At 42.3% G+C, this 19,587-nt stretch overlaps 2 protein-coding genes across 2 annotated transcripts; one reads left to right on the plus strand and one right to left on the minus strand.

Annotated features, from left to right (window-relative positions):
- Window positions 1-5,657: 5,657 nt before the first annotated feature.
- MELLADRAFT_117066 (uncharacterized protein) lies at window positions 5,658-9,449 on the minus strand (the record flags this gene model as incomplete). The annotated part of the gene is made up of 9 exons (XM_007412236.1): window positions 5,658-6,041; window positions 6,134-6,213; window positions 6,325-6,778; window positions 6,856-7,635; window positions 7,710-8,092; window positions 8,159-8,287; window positions 8,350-8,452; window positions 8,513-9,124; window positions 9,207-9,449. 9 exons carry the CDS (start codon window positions 9,264-9,266, stop codon window positions 6,027-6,029), a joined length of 2,616 nt encoding a protein of 871 aa, XP_007412298.1.
- Window positions 9,450-9,884: 435 nt separating this feature from the next.
- Window positions 9,885-13,505, plus strand: MELLADRAFT_44211 (family 13 glycoside hydrolase; the record flags this gene model as incomplete). The annotated part of the gene is made up of 13 exons (XM_007412156.1): window positions 9,885-10,043; window positions 10,117-10,149; window positions 10,214-10,496; window positions 10,578-10,633; window positions 10,693-10,820; window positions 10,898-10,999; window positions 11,065-11,142; window positions 11,219-11,399; window positions 11,474-11,687; window positions 11,760-12,145; window positions 12,209-12,271; window positions 12,346-12,538; window positions 12,600-13,505. The coding sequence occupies 13 exons, from the start codon at window positions 9,985-9,987 to the stop codon at window positions 12,870-12,872; spliced, it is 2,049 nt and encodes a 682-aa protein (XP_007412218.1).
- Window positions 13,506-19,587: the final 6,082 nt, after the last annotated feature.

Raw genomic sequence — 19,587 nt, forward strand, 5'->3', positions numbered from 1 at the left:
ACCTGGTACACCGGGTAATGACGCAGATCGCTCACGTTGTTGGTGAACATGGGCATCTTGCACATCTCGGACACCGTCAAAAAGACCACGGCGAGAGTCGGATGAAGGAGTAATCATCCCCGGTGCTTGTCTAGCCGGAGTAATCATACGAGATGATCGGTGAGGAGCAGGATTTGGATGACCATGATCAGTCTTGCATCCAGATGCTAGAAACGATTCGAGGGTTGGTTGTTTGTTTAAGCTAGGCATGATTGATCGATTGAAGTAAGTATGTTAAGAAAGTTTTGAAAGTATTTGGAAAACAATTTGGAATGGGGTTGAGAGTATCAAAATTCAGGCAAGGGGCAGTCAACAGTTATCAATCTGGTAGTTGATGTGGAAGGAAGAAAGAGAAATGCAAACCTATATACTTCCAAATGACCATCCAAATATCAATACCATATGTCCATGCATTGAGATATGAGGTGCACAACCGGCCCCAGAACCGGACGCCAAATGGAATCACTGTCTTTGAATAAGTTGAGGTCTGGTGCGATAAAGTACATATTGTGGTATTAGTAATTTTGGCTTGGTGGCAATCGAATCCAAGATGAGATATTGAAGTGGTGGCTATAATGGTGGCTGATAAAGGTGGCCAAAATGTATGACCTCCGATCGAGTGGCGAAAAGCGTGTCGGTGAAATTCCTGGGGCCAAAATAGCAGCGCGCGGCGTAGCTACCCAAACCCTGCGGGTCCCGGGTAAGGTGGCGATAGCGCCGGGCGCAGCGCCTCGCAACGCTCCGCGCTGCTGTCGTCGCTGCAAGCCAGACTTGGTGGAGGCAAGTAATTGGATATCCGTCAAGTATATATAACCTTGAAAAGAGCAAGGAAGGTCATGAGGTTTTGCCAGTACATGGTTAAATGCATGTGAAGAACATAGATGTGATCATACGGCAGTCAACACAGAATCAGAAAACCCAAAGAATCTCAAATTGGTTGTAAGGAATCAAGAAAAGGATGATAATGAAGTGGACACAATGATGAGATGGTATATGCAATCAATCATTCACTAACCATCTTTTTCTTGGAATTTGTGACAAACTCAAGGATGATTGCCGTTGTTCCCGGTTTGCGTTTGACATGGAACTGGACCTGGGTCACGAACATGAGAAACCCAGTATATGATGCGTTTGATTTGGCATATGACAGATTGCTTGGAATGTATGAAGGTGGCATTGAAGTTTGTTTGTCAATTTGGTCTTAAGCTGTAAACTATCTTTGAAGCTTTGAGTACTTTTTTTGGTGAGATCAATGCTTTTAGTTAGTTCTTGTTGTCCAACTTGTACCAATTGAAGGTGGAATGGAATATAGGCCATGAAGAGTGAAAAATCTTACTAGCAATTTGGTCAACAAGAGTCAACGAGTCCACAATTGGAAAATGCACGCCAATGTGTGTCCATGGGTAACTTTTCCATCCAACTCTTGAATCTTGGTCTCCTCATTATGTTCAGTTAGTGATTCTCTTTCCCTCATGGAACATTTCTGTGTGTGAATAGCATCCTCATCAAGTATCACTAGGTCCCAAAGCTTTTGGTTTTTCATATATAGCCTTAGAGAGTGCAACAAAAGGAACCATCATGGCTTGATTACTGTTTATAATTTACATTGGGGCCTAAAGTAAATAAAACTTTGCCATATGCAAAAACTGAAGCACTTCAGAATCAAGAACATCAATAGCATCTCTATCCCTCACTCTTCATATTCCGCAAACTCATCCTCATCAAAAGAGATATCACTATCAATAACAAGTTCATATCACCAACAACTTCAATGGACATTTCCAGCTATGCTGATTCCAACTTGCATCAAAACATTGTACATCTTCTAATTCTAGTTCAGTAAGATCAGTGAGTGAAGCGAGATGAATTCCAAGCGGAGAATAAGAAACTTCTCCATCTTTTGTATTGTCCCAAGGGTTTGAATGAGTAGCAACAATCTTCGAACAAGTGCAACTTTGAAGATGAGAAAGGTCAGAGATCAAGTCTACTATGAAGCTTTCAGTGTAAGAATATTTATCCATAAATGATGATGTTAAGAAAAGATGAGTAAGTGAAGTAAGTAGAGCAATTGGTTTCAAAGATAATTTTGGCATTCCTTTGGGAACTTTCCACTGGATCCTTCTAACATGATCTGAATGTTTTTTGATGATGCTGCTAAATATGAGGTTGACTTTATCCACATCAAAACATTTTAAATTGAAACTCTGGAGAAATGAAATCATTCCATCAGTAACTCAATCATGATGATGTGTAGAGATCATTATTGAATCCAGTCAGTCAACTTTACACATGAAAAACGGAATAGACTTACATTGCGCGCTGCCACAAGGTGAGAGTACATAGCCAGATCAATGTCCCAGCAAACACCCCACCCAACAATAGGTCCAGGTCCGTGGTACTCCACTTGCTCCGCTCTTGCTTTAAATTCTCCTTGTCTGGTGTTGCTCCGGGTAAGCAATGTATTGAACTGTTTTAACTGTAAGAAAAAAAAGGTTCAAGGTTGGTGGTTGTTTTTGAGACGTTAGATGAGAGTGCATGAGTAACTTAAGAAGAGAAGGAATCATACCTTCATTGCACCTTTGACAATGATACACCCATCAACTGGGGTATTAAGACATCATCCTTGCAGCCTCGTGATCCAGTCCGGGATCACGTGAGTTGCCATGACCGGGTTGAGTCACAATATTTTCCTCATCATTGAAGACATCATAGGTGATGGCCTCATCCATGAGATTGTCATTCAAAACCACCGCAGGAACAGGAACAGAGAAATTGGGAGGTGTGGCGGATTTAATGTGACCAGCTGCCAAGCCAATTACCTTGAGTCCCTTCTTGACCACCAACCCAAGCTTGTGGGCATAGCAGCAAACATGGTTCTTGGCAGAGTCCCAATTGGCTGGGTCGTTGCATTCCAAGAACATTATCTCCATCTCCCAAGCCATCGTATTGTTGGAAGATCCAGAGTCGGTTGTCTGGCCTAACATGTAATCAATACAAAACATGAAAAGGTTAGCAAATGAAAAATTGAAAGATATTAACAGAAGAAAACATATATTCTTATGAAGACCATGCTCTATGAGGAATTGAGCCACTGGTTGTGCCAGTAAGTACCCAAGCTTGTTCCATGCAACTAGCTTGAGGCTAAGATGAATCGTTTGATAGTTCCATTGGGCATTGATGAAGTTTGCTGAAAACCTGATAAAGGCGTACCTGTTTCCCTTGGTGGTTCACACATCGTGGACCAAAGAAAACTTGCTTGTATTTTCCTGAGATCAAGACAAAATAGTTAGATTGTAGAATGTGTGAAAGATATCAGTACAGAGAACTTACATATACCAAGGCTATTGTTGCCAAGCTCAAGCTACAGTACAGCTTCTTGGCTACACCAGCCGCCCAAGTTGGACTCCGTAATTCAGTGTGTTGGTTAGCGAGCTTGAAAACAGCACGGAGGGGGATGTCATAGAAGTGATTGAAAGGGAGGGTGTGTTTCAATATCCACATCACCAAGACTGTGTTGCATAATTCAACACTGAAAGTCAAAGATGATAGAAATGAGTCAAGGGTGAGTTGGCCATTTGATTCACATGAAGCCGCTGCATTGGCTGCTTCCTCTTGAGACCAAGTAAGAGGCAGGACACATCCTCCTCTGATGGCACAAGCTCTTTGAGGGCAAGAGGCTTGACCCTTACCACCATCCCGGTGGGCCTAGATGTTATAGAAAGTACGGAAGCCACAAATGAATACACTGTTACACCATTGACACTTGTATCCTTGCGGATTGTCTCCGGTCTAGAAAATGACAAACATACAAATCAGGTAAATTAAAAAAACAAGTTGAGAAATAGAATTAACAACAAAACTAGACTAAAAGGGAAGTGAAAATGCATTACTTACCTCATTTTTCACATGAATGGGTGGATAGAAGTACTCCAACAACATGGCAAGTCAACCTGGACCATGTTTGACTCCTTTGGTTTTGACCACCTCAACATTGGAGTCCTGGTCAACATCAACACCATCTGGTATCCCAGTCTACGGTGATTGGAATAGAAGAGAGAAGGATATCAGCTCCTACTTACTCAAATGAATGATTACAGAGAGTCACTGAGATTGAGATTGAAAAAATTACGCACAGGTACAGTGGCCTTCTTTTGTTTCTTTTCTGGCCCTTGAGGTAGGCTAGCTGAGGCACCAGAACCTCTTGGTCAATCCTTAGCCTTCTTTGCATGAATCTTTGATTTTTGATTCTTCTTCTTTTTCTTTGAGAGCACCTTGAGAAAGTCATCAGCTTTGGTGACCTCTACAACCAAGTATCAGAGCCAATTCCAGAACTTTTGGGCTCATATGCTAAGTCTAAATCCAGATCTGGTAAATCACTTTCACTAGAACTTGGACGTTGAACAGAAACTTGCAAATCAGGGGATTTGATGACATAGCCGGGTTTAGGACCGGTTGGGCTTCTTGGACAAAGACTAGGACCATTGATCAAAGAAGGAATAGCAAATCTAGACTGTGAATGGGCCATTGTGATACTATTATTGATGTTGATGATGACCAGAACAGAATTCAACAAAAGGTAAACGTAAGGGTACAAATGGGTCAGAGTTCAATAAAATTTGTAAAAAATTGATAGATGATTTTGCCTAAATTGTGAGGGAAGATTGAGAGAAACGCTCACCTTATATAGACTGAAAGAGGGTATGATCGACTGGTGCAAACAAGGAAAGAGGTAGATTGTGTCATGTCAGTCTTCAAAGATGAGATATTGAATTTGGAGAGGGGCCATTGACATTTTGAGGAAGTCCAGAGATTGTTTAGGTGTGTTGACAGATGGAAAAAGGGTATTGCTGAGTTATTGGGGTAGATATTTTGGGAAATTGACATCTTCTAGAGATTGGGGAAGGTGTTTGGTGGCTGTGCAAGGTATTTGAGGTGATGGTTGGTGTGGAAATTCAGCCCGAAGGATGATCAATGTAGATATCAGTCAGGCTGCATGAGTCTAACACTGCATACCACTCTATGCAGGGTGTGCACAGCAGAACTTTATGGTGCCTTGCTAATTCCGTAATCCGCTCTGTGGGCATTCCCACGGTTGCAGCGTTAGTGGATTGGGTAACCGGCCCCCGTGATTTTCTTGAGTGGTGGCGGGGCAGTCCGCTCTACCACTTTTTGCAGCCAAGCGTTTCAGGTGTTGGTACCCGGCTGTGTGCTTGGGATTCTTTTGGCTGTAAATTTGAATTCTTTGCCAGGGGTTTTGTCTAGAAAATTCAAATTTACAACCAAAATAATTCCGGCACAAGGCCAGGCATATGCCCTGATTCTTCTTTGAATCCCACACATGTTATATATTCCACGCTTTGTGCAATCTCTGCCTATGCTCCTTGACTAACAATCTGTATAACATGAAAATTGGTACAAGCCCTTGTCCCAAGACCCACCAAAACATCCTAACAAAGTGATGGTGCCACACTTGGTGTATCACTACTAATGTGCCAATTTGATGTCTGTTTTCCAGATGTACATTCACATGTTTGGCACTGGCTCTATGAAATGATTGTTGAGACATTCTTCCAACCTGACTCTGCCAGCAGCTTGCACCAACCATTGCACAGGTTAATATAGAGAAACAATATATATATCAAACTCTTGTTGTATCGCAATGTACTTCGGTAAAAATATGAAAGTCCTTGCATTCTTGCACCAGCACATTCAAAGCAGTCACAAATGCAGATATGCACCAACTGCTTATCTAGGCTTGTTGAGTGCACACACAATTAGGGCTGGTGTCTTTGAATATGTTGGCACCACTTTCCCTCCCCTACTTGCATATAATAGCAGCTGCTGAGACAAAAAGTATGACATGAATGGACCACCTTGCTTTGCTTTGAAGCGCAGATCTTCTGAAGCTTTGCCAGCGACTGTACTTGGCATTTGAAGATGACACTTGAAGTAGGAATATACATGGAACTGGCAGATACTAGTTGTCTTCAGTGGCCATGTTTCTTGGAAGTGTCAAGGGAACAGCAGCCAAGAGGTTAACTGATCCACTATTTGTAACTCTGCCACAGGGGGGTCAAGATTTGAAGGAACTTACATAGGCACATAGACTACCAAGTCTACAATCTGGCCACCACTTGCATCTAATATGCACACCATGCCTGGTATAAGCTCTAGCTGAAGCCATCAAGGAGATGAACCATTGATGAGAAGATGAACATCAATTACATCATTGATTGTCAGTGAGTACTCTCACATTCTCTATCTACATCAACAGGTTGGGCTTACGTGGTACAGGCTTTGGATCGGGATGGCGCTGTGATGTGTAGCTGCGAGCTACTCGAGAAATTGGCCGAGGAGGTGAGCGGTCGTACCGATCACTCGAGCGTCGAGGAGCATGATAACCTGCTCTGCGGTCATTGTCCACGCTTCGTGTGGTAAGCCTTCCTGCGCTGCGATCGTTCTCTGTGCTTCGTTTGGAATAGGTCACTCCATTGCGATCGCTCTCTGGTCTCCGAGGAAGATTCGCGGCACTGCGATCGCTCTCTGGTTTCCGAGGAAGGTTCGCTGCATTGCGATCGCTCTCTGGTTTCCGAGGAAGGTTCGCTGCGCTGCGATCACTCTCTGTTTTTCGGGTGGAAGAATCCGCTGCACTGCGATCATTCTCGCGATTATTCTCCGTGCGAGACTCTTTATAACGAGCATTTGAACTTTTTGAAGTTGCATCATAGGCTGGTCGTAACTGTTGAGTCAAGACGTGGCAAAGCTTATGGGAGCGTCAGGATTGAGGATGAGTTTGAAGTGATGAAAATGACAGACCTCTCTTGAAGAGGACATCGGGCCGGGCAAGGAACTCCGTCGAGGAAATTCCTTCAAATGATCGAAAGCGCCCCGATCGCGAAATGAGAGACTCTGCGATATTGTATTGGTCCTTGATCCCTCTCGATCATGACGATATGAACTGTCATTTCTACACCGGTCGGATGCAATAGCAGGCGCTGATGCTCGCCTATCAATGCTAGGTTCATGGGTTGAACTGGACACTGGTGCTTTGGCGAGTCCTTCACCACGCGGTGTTCCTTTGGCTTCGGGTGATTGAGGAAGTAAGCTGTTCAATTCTTCGAGGTTTGCGTCGGTTTGGGGCACGAGCTCGGACGGTGCCAGCCTGTAAAGTCCTTCACCACACGGTGTTCCTTTGGCTTCGGGTGATTGAGGAAGTAAGCTGTCCAATTCTTCGAGGTTTGCGTCGGTTTGGAGCACGACCTCGGACGATGCCAGCCTGTAAAGTCCTTCACCACGCGGTGTTCCTTTGGCTTCGGGTGATTGAGGAAGTAAGCTGTTCAATTCTTCGAGGTTTGCGTCGGTTTGGAGCACGACCTCGGACGGTGCCAGCCTGTAAAGTCCTTCAGCACGCGGTGTTCCTTCGGCTTCGGGTGATTGAGGAAGTAAGCTGTCCAATTCTTCGAGGTTTACTCCGGTTTGGGGCACGAGCTCGGACGGTGCCAGCCAGGAAGCCTCTTCTTGTAAAGATTCTTGGGCGTTGTGGAGGTATTGACCCTCGTTTGCATCCATCTGACGTATATCTGCCACAAAATTCGGCTGAGTATAATTTTTGGTCAAATCGATCGCGAGTCAATGTACGTTTGGTAGATGAAGTGGAGCATTTGGCTTACGTCATCGTCACTGTGATCTTCGTAAACATCATCGTGCTGATGATAAACCAATCTCTCCACGATCTTGATCGCACATAGTTGATCATCAGGGGCGAACGTGACAGATTTTCGGTTTTTTTTCGGATTCTTTGGTTCATGAACAGAAGGTGTCACAGAAGAGATGTTATCGACGTCAGCACCTGCTTTGCTCTTTTGGATCGTTCGCATTGCTTCAGTGAACGGGTCTAGCATTGTGTTGGGGGAGTGCGATGCGAGGGCTTCGAGTTTCTTTTCGGGAATGGCGAGAGGCTTGAGGGATTTTGGACCTTTCTGGACTGCCATGGTTGTTGGCCTCATATCAGTGGATCGGTGGTCGAGCTTTGCCTTCTTGACGATCTCGGGCCCTACAAAAGAACAACCGGAGTCTGATTGATGACCAGTAAGAAAGCGTTCAGTGAGAATAGGCTTACCTTGTCGAGACAAATGATTGTTGGATCTTTTCGCATCAGTCAAAACTGTATGATCATTTTCTGTAACTTTGTCGAGACCAGCAGCTTGCAACCATTGATTTTTCAGTTGTTTCGCTAAAAATCTGGCATCTAGAGAAAATGAATTGTTTAAATACGACGTTTTAAGTGCATAAATGGAGACATCACTCAACTTGTTGAAAACTTTTCGGAAGAGCCTTCGGCAATCTTGTTTATTTGATTCCCAAATTTATAGGATGTTAGGTTGTCCACTGTGAGGGGAACCTTTTGTAGGACCTGTAGGATCAAAGTTAAGTCAAGTGAGGGCTAGTAGTATCGTAGATTCAAACAGCAGACCTTCAATAATTTGATAAGGAGTAAGTCTCTTGTTGAAGCTTCAGAATCTTGATCTTTGAAAGACGGATTTGTTTTGGCTGCAGCGTCCTTGTGGGCGAAGACTGATCCCCTTAGCCAGGCTTCTAGGAGTCTCAGTCCGTTCTTATCAGCGCCCCAAGCACACCAAAAGTTCAAGTCGATTATTTGTGCACAGGCCGACAAGATTTCTAGTCTCCCTTCACTCGGGACGCTTGACCAATCACTGGATCGAAGTGTCTGTGATGTAGAATGTGCTGCCAAGATCTCTATCAGATTGTTGGGTATTCTATTTGATGCATTTAGTAAATGGTCGAGCTCGGCCCTAACATGACACAAGTCTAGCTTCCACCGTTGGCGTTCTTGTTGCGGTGTGCATTTTGACGCGACTGTTGGGATGATAGGTGTATTTTGTGTATGGCTAGGTTTATTCACAACAGTGGAGTAGGATATAGCCATAGGGATGTTAGGTTGATCAGTGGTTTTTGACGTGATAGATGAGATGTTGGATTGATTGGGATGGTGATTAGGTTGATTTGTAGAAGAACACGGGACGGCCGCGGGAATGGGGGGTAGGAGTCGAGTATCGGCGAGTTTCTTGAGTCCGGTCATTAAAATCAATTGGTTTGTTAGTATTGAGGGTGAGTCAAGGACTCAAGTTTTATAAGCAATCGCATACCATGAAATCATTTTGCGAATTATAATGGTATACCCATAAAGGCGATCGAATGTCGTCCATTTGAACAAAGGAAAACTCTTCAAAAGGATTTAAACAAGATGGAAAATGAAATGATATGACTAATGCGAAAAGTACAAAACGACGATTGCTTAGAATGCAAGATGACAACAAATGAACTCAGATGAAGTGATTGTTATTTGACAATATATAGGAGCAAAGAGATCAAAACTGATGAAACTACATTAGGGGGATGGTCAGTTGTCGAATCTGACTCACTGAACAAATGCTGAGCTTTTATATTCATTGGATAGCTCATTCGTCACGTGATTCGCTTCGACCCCACCAAATCAAGCCCGGTCGGTTAATGTGCCGAAGGGCGCGCCGCAGCGCTTTCATGCAGGCGCGTCGTGGGTCAAGACATGCTCATCAGGTGCGCTTCTGTGCCCCGGGGATGCTGCTCAGTATGCACGCATGATATATCTTGACACCAGTTCACGACCGATGTTTTTTTCAAAGGGCGATTCGTCATTCAACCGATGTTTCACTTTGTCAGACCACGTCCACAAGTGTATATTTGTCCGAGTGGTTATCGTATGTATATGACGTCATGACAGATTTACCTTAGAATTTAAGTTTGGTGAATGGGATCAGGTTTAAATTCAAATCACCCCAATCGAATTCCTTTCAAAACCTCAAGCTTAGCTCAACTTTGATCGAGAGGATTATCTTCCCTTTGATCACCTTTGACCCAGCCCATATTCAATCAAACCGCGCAATCATGTCAATTACCCACGATGTCCTTGGTACTAAGCCAAAACTGGTCCGTGACGATCCCTGGTAAGACCACTCTCATTGGGCCAGGCGTTGAGAAGTCCATATATCCAGACTGATCATACCGTACACGATGCAGGTTGGAACCTTTTGCGCCTGCCATTCAAGCTCGGTGAGCCGTTCAAATATGATAAAATCAGAGGTCATCTATTAACCATTTCGTCATTGTTTCCCAGAATGCAAAAATTCAGTTCTTGGGTCAAACAGATTGATGAGACTGAAGGAGGACTTGATAACTTTTCGAAAGGTTTCGAGCGATTCGGCTTGATACCTCAGTCTGATGGATCGATCATATATCGAGAATGGGCCCCAGGAGTCGAAAAGGCGAATTTGATCGGAGATTTTAATGACTGGAATCGCGAGGCTAATCCTATGGAGAAAAACGAGTTTGGAGTTTGGGAATGTACGATTCCTGCCAAGGGAGGGAAACCCTCGATCCCACATGGTAGCAAAGTCAAAGTAAGTCATTTCCAAATCACCTTCGTTGTGCAAGTTCGACAAAAATGTATATGAGAGTGACGAGTTCAAAGTGTTTGTTAGATTTCTATGGTCACCCCTAGTGGAGAGAGAATCGAACGATTGCCAGCGTGGATTAGGTTAGAAACTTTTTATCCTAACATGACCATCATAGGCTCATAGTTCATTAATGATCTAGGCGGGTCACCCAAGATCTTTCCGTTTCACCCATATACGATGCGGTGTACTGGGATCCACCCGAAAAATACGTCTGGAAAAACAAGGCGCCTGCACCATTGAAGTCCGTCAAGGTTTACGAGGCTCATGGTCAGTTCTTCTCTTCTCAGCGCATCTCGTTTCGTATGACCCTGGTGTACAACTGAGTAGCGTTCGAAACCAATCAGTTGGTATCTCGTCTCCTGAGGGTCGAGTCGGAACCTACAAAGAATTCACCGTGAATGTCTTGCCGCGTATCAAGGCACTGGGATACAACGTGATTCAAATGAGTAGGACACATCTCAATCTTGTGTGCTATGGTGTGCATAGTACTAAAGTTATCATCAAAATTCAGTGGCGGTGATGGAGCACGCCTATTACGCTAGTTTTGGCTATCAGATCACGAATTTCTTCTGCGTTAGCAGTCGATACGGTGAGCACCTTAGTGTGACTAGATTGTGCGGACAATCACATCATCATTGATCCGATAAATGCCTTTTTGATCACAGGGACCCCGGAGGAGTTGATGGAATTGATCGATGTTGCACATGGCATGGGACTCACAGTTTTACTTGATGTCGTCCATTCACATGCATGTAAAAATGTCCTAGATGGTATTAACATGTTTGATGGTACCGATCACTGTTATTTTCACGAAGGAGCGAAGGGACGGCACGAATTGTGGGACAGGTAGGCATATCGACTCTTCTCTTAAACCAGGCAGGGCTTCATTCTGACTATTCTGATCTATTTTTAACCCTCAGTCGCCTATTCAATTATGGTAACCACGAAGTATTGAGGTTTTTACTATCGAATTTGAGATTCTTCATGGATCAATATCGGTTTGATGGATTCCGATTTGATGGTGTGACCAGTGTATTGTACACCAGTCATGGAATTGGGACTGGGTTCTCGGGCGGTTACCATGAATACTTCGGGCCGGGCGTAGATGAGGAAGGAGTGACATACTTGATGATTGTGAGGTTTTTGGTTGCTCTTGAACCTTGATATAAATTCCAAAGCTGATATACCGCCATTCTCAAATGATAGGCCAACCAATTGATACACCAACTCAACCCTCATGCCATATCGATTGCTGAAGATGTTTCTGGAATGCCAGGCCTTTGTCGACCTACCGAAGAAGGTGGTGTAGGATTCGATTATCGACTGTCTATGGCTGTTCCCGACATGTGGATCAAGTTGTTGAAAGAGAAGAAAGATGAAGATTGGGATCTGAACAACATTTGCCATACACTCACTAATCGGAGATATGCTGAGAAATCGATTTGTTATTGTGAGAGTCATGATCAGGCGTTGGTCGGGGATAAGACAATTGCTTTCTGGTTGATGGACAAAGAAATGTATACTCACATGAGTGATATGACTGAGTTCACCCCGGTCATTGATCGTGGACTTTCACTGCATAAAATGATTCGGTGCGTTTATGTTCAAATGTGGCGGCTCTTAAGACTCTTTTGACGCCATCTTCTCTTTGACAGACTGTTAACCCATGCCCTCGGAGGGGAGGGTTATCTAAACTTCGAAGGCAACGAGTTTGGCCAGTAAGCAAGCCGTCTAGGCAATAGCCCTTCTCGAAGTCCATAATCCATCGTACTGATAATGTGCTCATGAACAGTCCAGAGTGGCTAGATTTCCCTCGAGAGGGTAATGGCAATTCCTTTCATTATGCAAGACGACAATGGAACGTAGTGGATGATCCATTATTACGTTACAAATATTTGAACAATTTTGATGCTGCGATGAACAACCTGGAGGGAGAATACAACTGGTTATCCAGCCCTCATACATATATCTCATTGAAGCACGAAGTGAGAGAATGCCATATTCCATTGTCCTACTTTGCGGTTAACTGATGGCTTTGTGATTCAGTCTGATCGAGTTGTAGCATTCGAACGAGGAACGCTACTGTTCATCTTCAATTTTCATGCAACGAATTCCTATACCGATTATCGAATCGGTGTTGAATGGCCAGGTCAATACAAGGTGGTTTTGTGTAGTGATGAAAAATCAAGATTTGGTGGACACGATCGAGTTGATCTAAATTCAAGATATTTTACTACCAACCTCGAATGGAACAACCGAAAGAACTATCTTCAGGTTTATCTTCCCACTAGGACGGCACTTGTTCTTGGCCAAGTTTGAATGAACTTGTCTCCTAAAAATTGCGGACAAAATTAATGAAAGTTCTCCTCTTTGATCTTCAGAATGAACATTGATCAATGAGGTGAATCGGCATACAAATACCATCAGCAGTTTTCTGTTTCTTGCACTCTGTCTCTGATGATCAACCCTTGGCTGTCTAGACACCCAGTCATAATTTATCTCTTTTTGTCACATTTCATCATCTTTGAATTCCTCTCGAGGACTCCGGTGTTATGTGTTACGCTTGGTTTTAGAGCGATCAGTGAAAAAATAGCAAAATGATGTATTTACTTTTTGTTGTATAACGCGTGCGACTCCTAATATGTTGATATAACTTTTATTATCATATCATGACTCTAGTTCACTACGGTTCCTGTTGTGTTCCTGGCACCCATTGATTTGACACTGATCTGACGATGGCAATCAAATCACCCGGGCAACGTAATAAGCTGCTTGGAGATGAATGTTCTAAACAAAGAAAATAGCGGACAAGTTATCAGGATTCAAGCTCTTATAAATACCCCAGGTTGCGACTTTAAGCGTGTGCAACTTCTTTACTTCTTTTGTAGCAAGGAAACACTTGTGGACGCGCGTAACTGGCACACAAGATCGCTTTAATCTCTTTCATGACGGAATGATAACATGATACATGACGGAACAATATCTGAAATTGCCGATTAATCACATCCACTTTGACCGGTTCACAGTGCTTATGGGCGTTGAGCTGGGCATACGTTTCCAGAAATTCCTGTGGAGGTTAAAAAAACAACTATGCGCATCTTCAAAGCGCGTGGAGTTACTAGTCGTGTAACCGGCACAAGTGAGGTGGACCAGGTGGACCCTTCTCTATTCTGCTGTGAGTTGTAACTTGTCCATATGCCTTGACCATAAGACTACGTGAGACTCTTCAGTATATTTGAATTCTTGAGTGCAATCAATGGATGATATCCTGGTATCCCCACCATCCTCCCTTGGTAGCCTCACCACCCCCTCCCTTTTGCAGCTAGTGAAAGCCTCACTTACCAGTGACACAAATTGAGCTGTCTGTAATTTTTCAATTTGGCTTCAGAAGCCGTCAAGGATTGACTAGGATTGACCCCCGCCTTACAGACAACAACTGTGGGAATTGGCTGCAGATTAATTAACCTTGACTAATGATCTGTAAGCTCACCCACACTCAAGCCAAATTTGACACAAAAAATTGGAGATGATCTTAAAGTCATAGATTCTGGCCTAGGACGTGGTCTGAGCCTATCAAAAGAACTGGCCCTGGCATTTTCTAGGGAATCTATGGGGTTCTCCTTGGGGGGTGCAGGTCTGGTCCTTTTACCCCCAACTTTTGGGGACATTGTCACAAGATGGCCTGGTGTATAATAATATGTGCATAGGTTTAAATATCCATTTGAGGGAGTGTTTGCCAAAGTGCATAAACCTCTAAAGGCATAGAAAAGTCCTCTGCCAAACTCTATGCTTTAGAGGGAGTCAACTGTAGCATTGGGATCTTTGGGAACAATTGAATAAACAAAACTGTCATCTGAGTAATCAGAGCTGTTGGACAATTTTTTACTATCACTATCGAAGCATCTGCAATTGTTTGCGGTAAATTTGGTGTTAGTCAACCTAAATTTAGAGAAAATTAGCCGGAGTCAAGTAATCTAACACCAATTCTCACAGTTGTTGGAGCTAATGGTGTATTAGGTAACAGTCACCCCACACTTCAAAGCCTGGTTCCACGATGGCTTTGAAGCGTGCTAGAGCTAAACTCTCTTTATCTTTGGTGTCATTGGCAAGTTTTTTTTGTAACGTTTTTGCAACATGGATGCCTCAGCCATCATCCAATGTCAATTGAGACTCATTCAAGAATCAGAAGGTGACAAATACGACAAGATGATCTTGTCTTTCTTCCTTCATCCACACCAAATCACCAAAATCAACACAAGCACGGTCATTGACCGTGACTGGATTGCTGCAGACCAAAGTCTACAATGCAACTACTTTCAAGACTCACCGCTATACCCTGGTGCTTACTTTGAGAGAAGGTTTTGGATGAGTGCTGAGCTCTTTAGCAAGATGGCTGCTGACCTACAGGAGCACAACATTTATTGGGTACAATGTTGAGTGAGTTCTCTATGCTTTTGAAGTTGATGATGCTGATTATCTACTTACATAGGATTGCTGTAAAAAACTTGGTCTTTCAACCTTCCAGAAGATTGTGGCTGCGCTACAACATCTAGCCTATGGAGTTTCCGGTGATGCAGTTGATGAGTATATCAAAATCGGAGAAAGTACAGCTCTAGAATCTATGAAGAAATTTGTAAATGATATAATTGAAATATATGGCAAAGAGTATCTACGACCTCCGAACCCTGATGAACTTGATATTATATTGAAAGAGAATGAGTTACAAGGATTCCCTGGATGTAAAGGCAGTATTGGTGGAATGCACTGGTATTAGAAGAACTGTCCACGAGCAAAGAGATGTACACATTGGTGGTTCTTGAGGCAGTCACTTCAAAAAACCTCTGTAGATGGCATGCTTTTTTTGGCACACCAGGGGCGCTCAATGATATCAATGTTTTACAAAACAGCCCACTGTTTGAGAATTTTGTCAATGGTCAAGAGTTATCTTTTATACAAATAAAATTTTTTTGATAATGTTTTTTTATTTTGTTTGAATGTTTTGAAGTGAATAGGTTCCAAAGACCAGGTTCATTTCAAGATCAACAGACACGACTACACTCAAGGATATCACCTGGTGGATGGGATCTGTCCCTCATGGCCAGTCCTCATCAAGTCCATTCATGATCCAACTGATGAAGCCAGCAGACTGTTCTCAAAGCTTCAGGAGGCACTCCGAAAGGATATTGAGTGTGCTTTTGGAGTTCTCCATTCTCCAAGCACAATGGCGCATATTAGCAGAACCATGTTGCCTTTGGGATATATTGGATATGACAAAAATCATATTATGTTGCATTATCATCCGCAACATGGTACACAGTGTCATCTGAAATTGCGCCGGACGTCCGGTGAGCTCCTTTTGCAGCAGTCGTCCGTCAATAATGGATAGTTTTTTGCTGATTTTTATCAACTCAGCCATCTAGCAACATCACTCAGGGCTTGATCAACTCAAGCATGAGTCTTTGTGCTTGAGCTGGACCCACTGAGTCACTGAGCATCTTTGGTGTCTGACTCCCAAAGATATTGACTTGTTACTGTTAACTTAGTTTTTACGGGTCGCCATCCAGACCTGGACCATAGCATTAGAATTGCATCAAACAATTTATTCAGAATATAGAAAGATGTATCTAAGAATCATCTCAGTTACACGTTGTTTTCAAAGATTTTCTCTGAGAGAAGTGGAGAACTTGAGTATCTACCCAAACTGATCCTATTGAACGCATCCATTGAACGGAAAATGAGTATCCTATGATCCATTTTGCTAATTCTCATCTGATTTGAGCAAATGATGCGGTCAAAGATCAATGAGCTGGAATGAAGATCCATCTGAAACTATCATGTCGGGCGTTGAATGCTCTGAAACATTGATTCATCATCTTAACAACTGTTTCTAGAAATTGACAACGTTTATGTGCTGGTGTTGTGAGTTATCAAGAATCTTTGTCTAGCAAACAACGAGCTTGAGTATCTGCTTGAGTGGACATGATTGAGGATTTCCAGTGATAGTTGAGTATCCTATGGTATATGTTGTCAATCCTCATCTGATTTGCACAACTACAGTGGTCAAATATGGACGGCCGGCACTCTGGATCCATCTCAAATAATTTGATTCACAGTTGAGCTTTGAGAAATACACTGAATATTCATCCAGAATGTGAAAAGCATCGTGTCTGTATATAGGGCATGAAGGTTTGCCTTCAATCCATGCATTAAGGGTAGTGGTTTGACCTTTGAATCACAATGAAGCTCAGCGCTGAATCAAATTGTGGTTGTAGGATAACTAAATCATTCTACACACAATTGTTGCTTGTGCAAGTTGATCCTAAATGAAACATATTTTGCTCAGAATGTATGGAGGTGGGATCTATTTCACAATTGTTCATTTACAATAGAGCTTGAAAAAGAGCATGAAAAAATGATCCACCATGTAAAATGATTCTTTGAAAGCGCCAAAAGGCATATTGTTTTTACACAAAGGCATTAATCTCAGCCTTTAGGCCTCTCAGAAAGTGAGTGTGACCTACGATGCAAGATACAGTTGAGCTGAGCAGAAATATCCATGAAAGGGGATTGATGCTGATAGAGAGAGGGAATGCACATACTGGAAGCTGAAGACGGATCAGCTTCAGACCTGTATAAAACTTTTGCGACTGCGCGTTGTAAACAAGATGATGATCAGAGCTCTGAGTAAATACATAGCTTGCCTTCCCAGGCTCAATCTCTTCTGCGCATGCGCAGGCGCGGGCGTGTTTTTGCGGAAAACACAAAAAAATTGGACTTTTTGTGAACTTCAAAGCTCACCAGACGTCCGGCACATTTTCAGATGAGACTGTGGTAGTCAAAGATCCAGGCAAAATGGATCAAATCACCATTGATTGTTGATCACAACACATCCATATTGCCTCAATTCTCAAATTGGCTATACCCTTGCTCAATACCATGACATGATGGCTGAGCTGAGAAACCAAGAGCAACACTTAAATTAGTGGAAAATTTGAAGATATACATGTGGATGAAAAGAGGCAGGGTGGATGTTTAGTTTTCAAGTTTCCTACAAATCCAGCTTAATATGTTTCCTTCTCACATGTGTATCAGAATTTAGATACAACTTATCAATAAATAAATCATAGAAAATAAAACAAATAAAATAAAACCAGTCAAGATGAGAAAATAGAATAAAATTGTTTCATGTTTCCTAATTTAATAAAATCATTTCGTATTTCTTAATTTCTTTGTTCCTACTTTTTTATAATCTAATGTAAAAATATTAATAAAAAGATTTCAATTCTTATTTTGTTACCTACTTGTTTGAGAATGTTAAGAAGCTACTTTGAAATGAAAGTTACAAATCATCAAGATAAAACTATTCCTGTGCTTCATCCCTATACTTCTTCAATAACATTGCTTTCATCAGCTTGAGGATCTCCCTTGATTCATCATATGGACACTTATCAGCTGAAGCCATCAACATGTTCATATCCTCAGTATAGACCTGGCTCCTTCTAGCCTCTCCATCAATTTTCTTATCCTCTCCCTCAAGTTTGAGAGCATGCTCAGCTAGCTCATGTCATTTCTCCATCACCACTTCTTTTTGCTCCTGGATGTCAGTTGCATGCTTAAGTTTGTTGGTGCATTTGATCTCAATTTTGTGTTCTTTGCATTGATGTTTGGCTTTTCTCTGACCAACAGGACAATCAATTGAAGCCAAAGAGTTGGGAGCTGGACTAGATCAAGAAGGGATGGGTGAGCTGATAGCAGAGAAGGGGGTTGCAGTTGAACTGGCTGCTGCTGCTGGATTGGCAACTGCTGCCCATTTTGGATCATATCAAAGAATTTGCCACAGGACCTCGTCCCTGAAGTGTTCTTTTTTTGATTATGATACTCCCTCTTTGTAATCTCTGTGAAATCGGATAGAGCAGTTCCACTTGGTTGGTTGCTCTTGATCCCTCCATAAATGCCCAAAACCTCCAGGGTGGAAGTGTTAATCAATTTCCATCTAAGAAATTGTCACAATAAAAGCTGATGGTTATATCAATAGGACATTAAAGATAGGTTCATGAAAGAGAATTACCAGTATTTCAGCTGATCAGATGTACAAGGATGAATCAAATGTGTTTTCTGAAAGTGCTCAGCCACCTTTTTGTAGAACTGATTTCCAGTTTGATTGGTGGTAAACTGCAGATCTTGGCTGATAGCGACCCACAAGATCACCAACTGTTCATCTTCAGCTGGCATGAAATTGCCACCATGCTTCTTGGTGGTAGCAGGCGTTGAAGTTGAATCGGATGGTTGAGCCATTGGGTGAAAGGGTGATGGGTGATGGGTGATGGGTGATGTGTAGTTGTGTGGATGAAGAGGTGAAGTTGATTGTGGGTGATGAGTGATGTGGACAAGGTGCGTGGATGATGGTGTAGAACTTATAACCCAAGAGGGGTTATACAGAGCTGGAAGAGGATAATCTACTAATGTAATGACTAGTAGAAGTTGTCTAAGGACTGCTCTTCTAAAACAACAAAATAAGACACAGGAACTCTGTTGTATTCAGTACTGATGTGTATCCAAAGAGGAAGGTAAAGGCACAGTTTTTAAGATGAAAAGCACAATTTTAATTAATTCTCAACACTTATAGTGTTATTCCAGACTGATAGCTAAAGAAAAATAGTGCAATATATTTTTGATATCATTCCCAATAGACTTTATTTAGTCAAGAACACTACAACACTAAAGTAAATTTCTTTTTATAGCTATAATAAAGGGTGTATTTAAGTAACAAGCTACTATTAAAATAAGTTTATGATGATAAAGAAAATGATAATGTTGTAAATGATAAAGAAAAAAGGAAAAAAACAACACCCAAATTCTCCATTTGATAATATATAACACCAAAACAATGATTACCACCTTCAAAACCGTCAAAAACCAACAAAATCACTCCAATGTACCCTTATGATGTCATGATTAACATTGTTTGTTGTGATTCAAGCTGTGAATTAGATCACTTGATGTTCATAAAGGATGAACAGATCTTCTTATGATG

Source organism: Melampsora larici-populina (assembly GCF_000204055.1).
Source record: "Melampsora larici-populina 98AG31 unplaced genomic scaffold MELLAscaffold_29, whole genome shotgun sequence".
Taxonomy (NCBI): domain Eukaryota; kingdom Fungi; phylum Basidiomycota; class Pucciniomycetes; order Pucciniales; family Melampsoraceae; genus Melampsora; species Melampsora laricis-populina.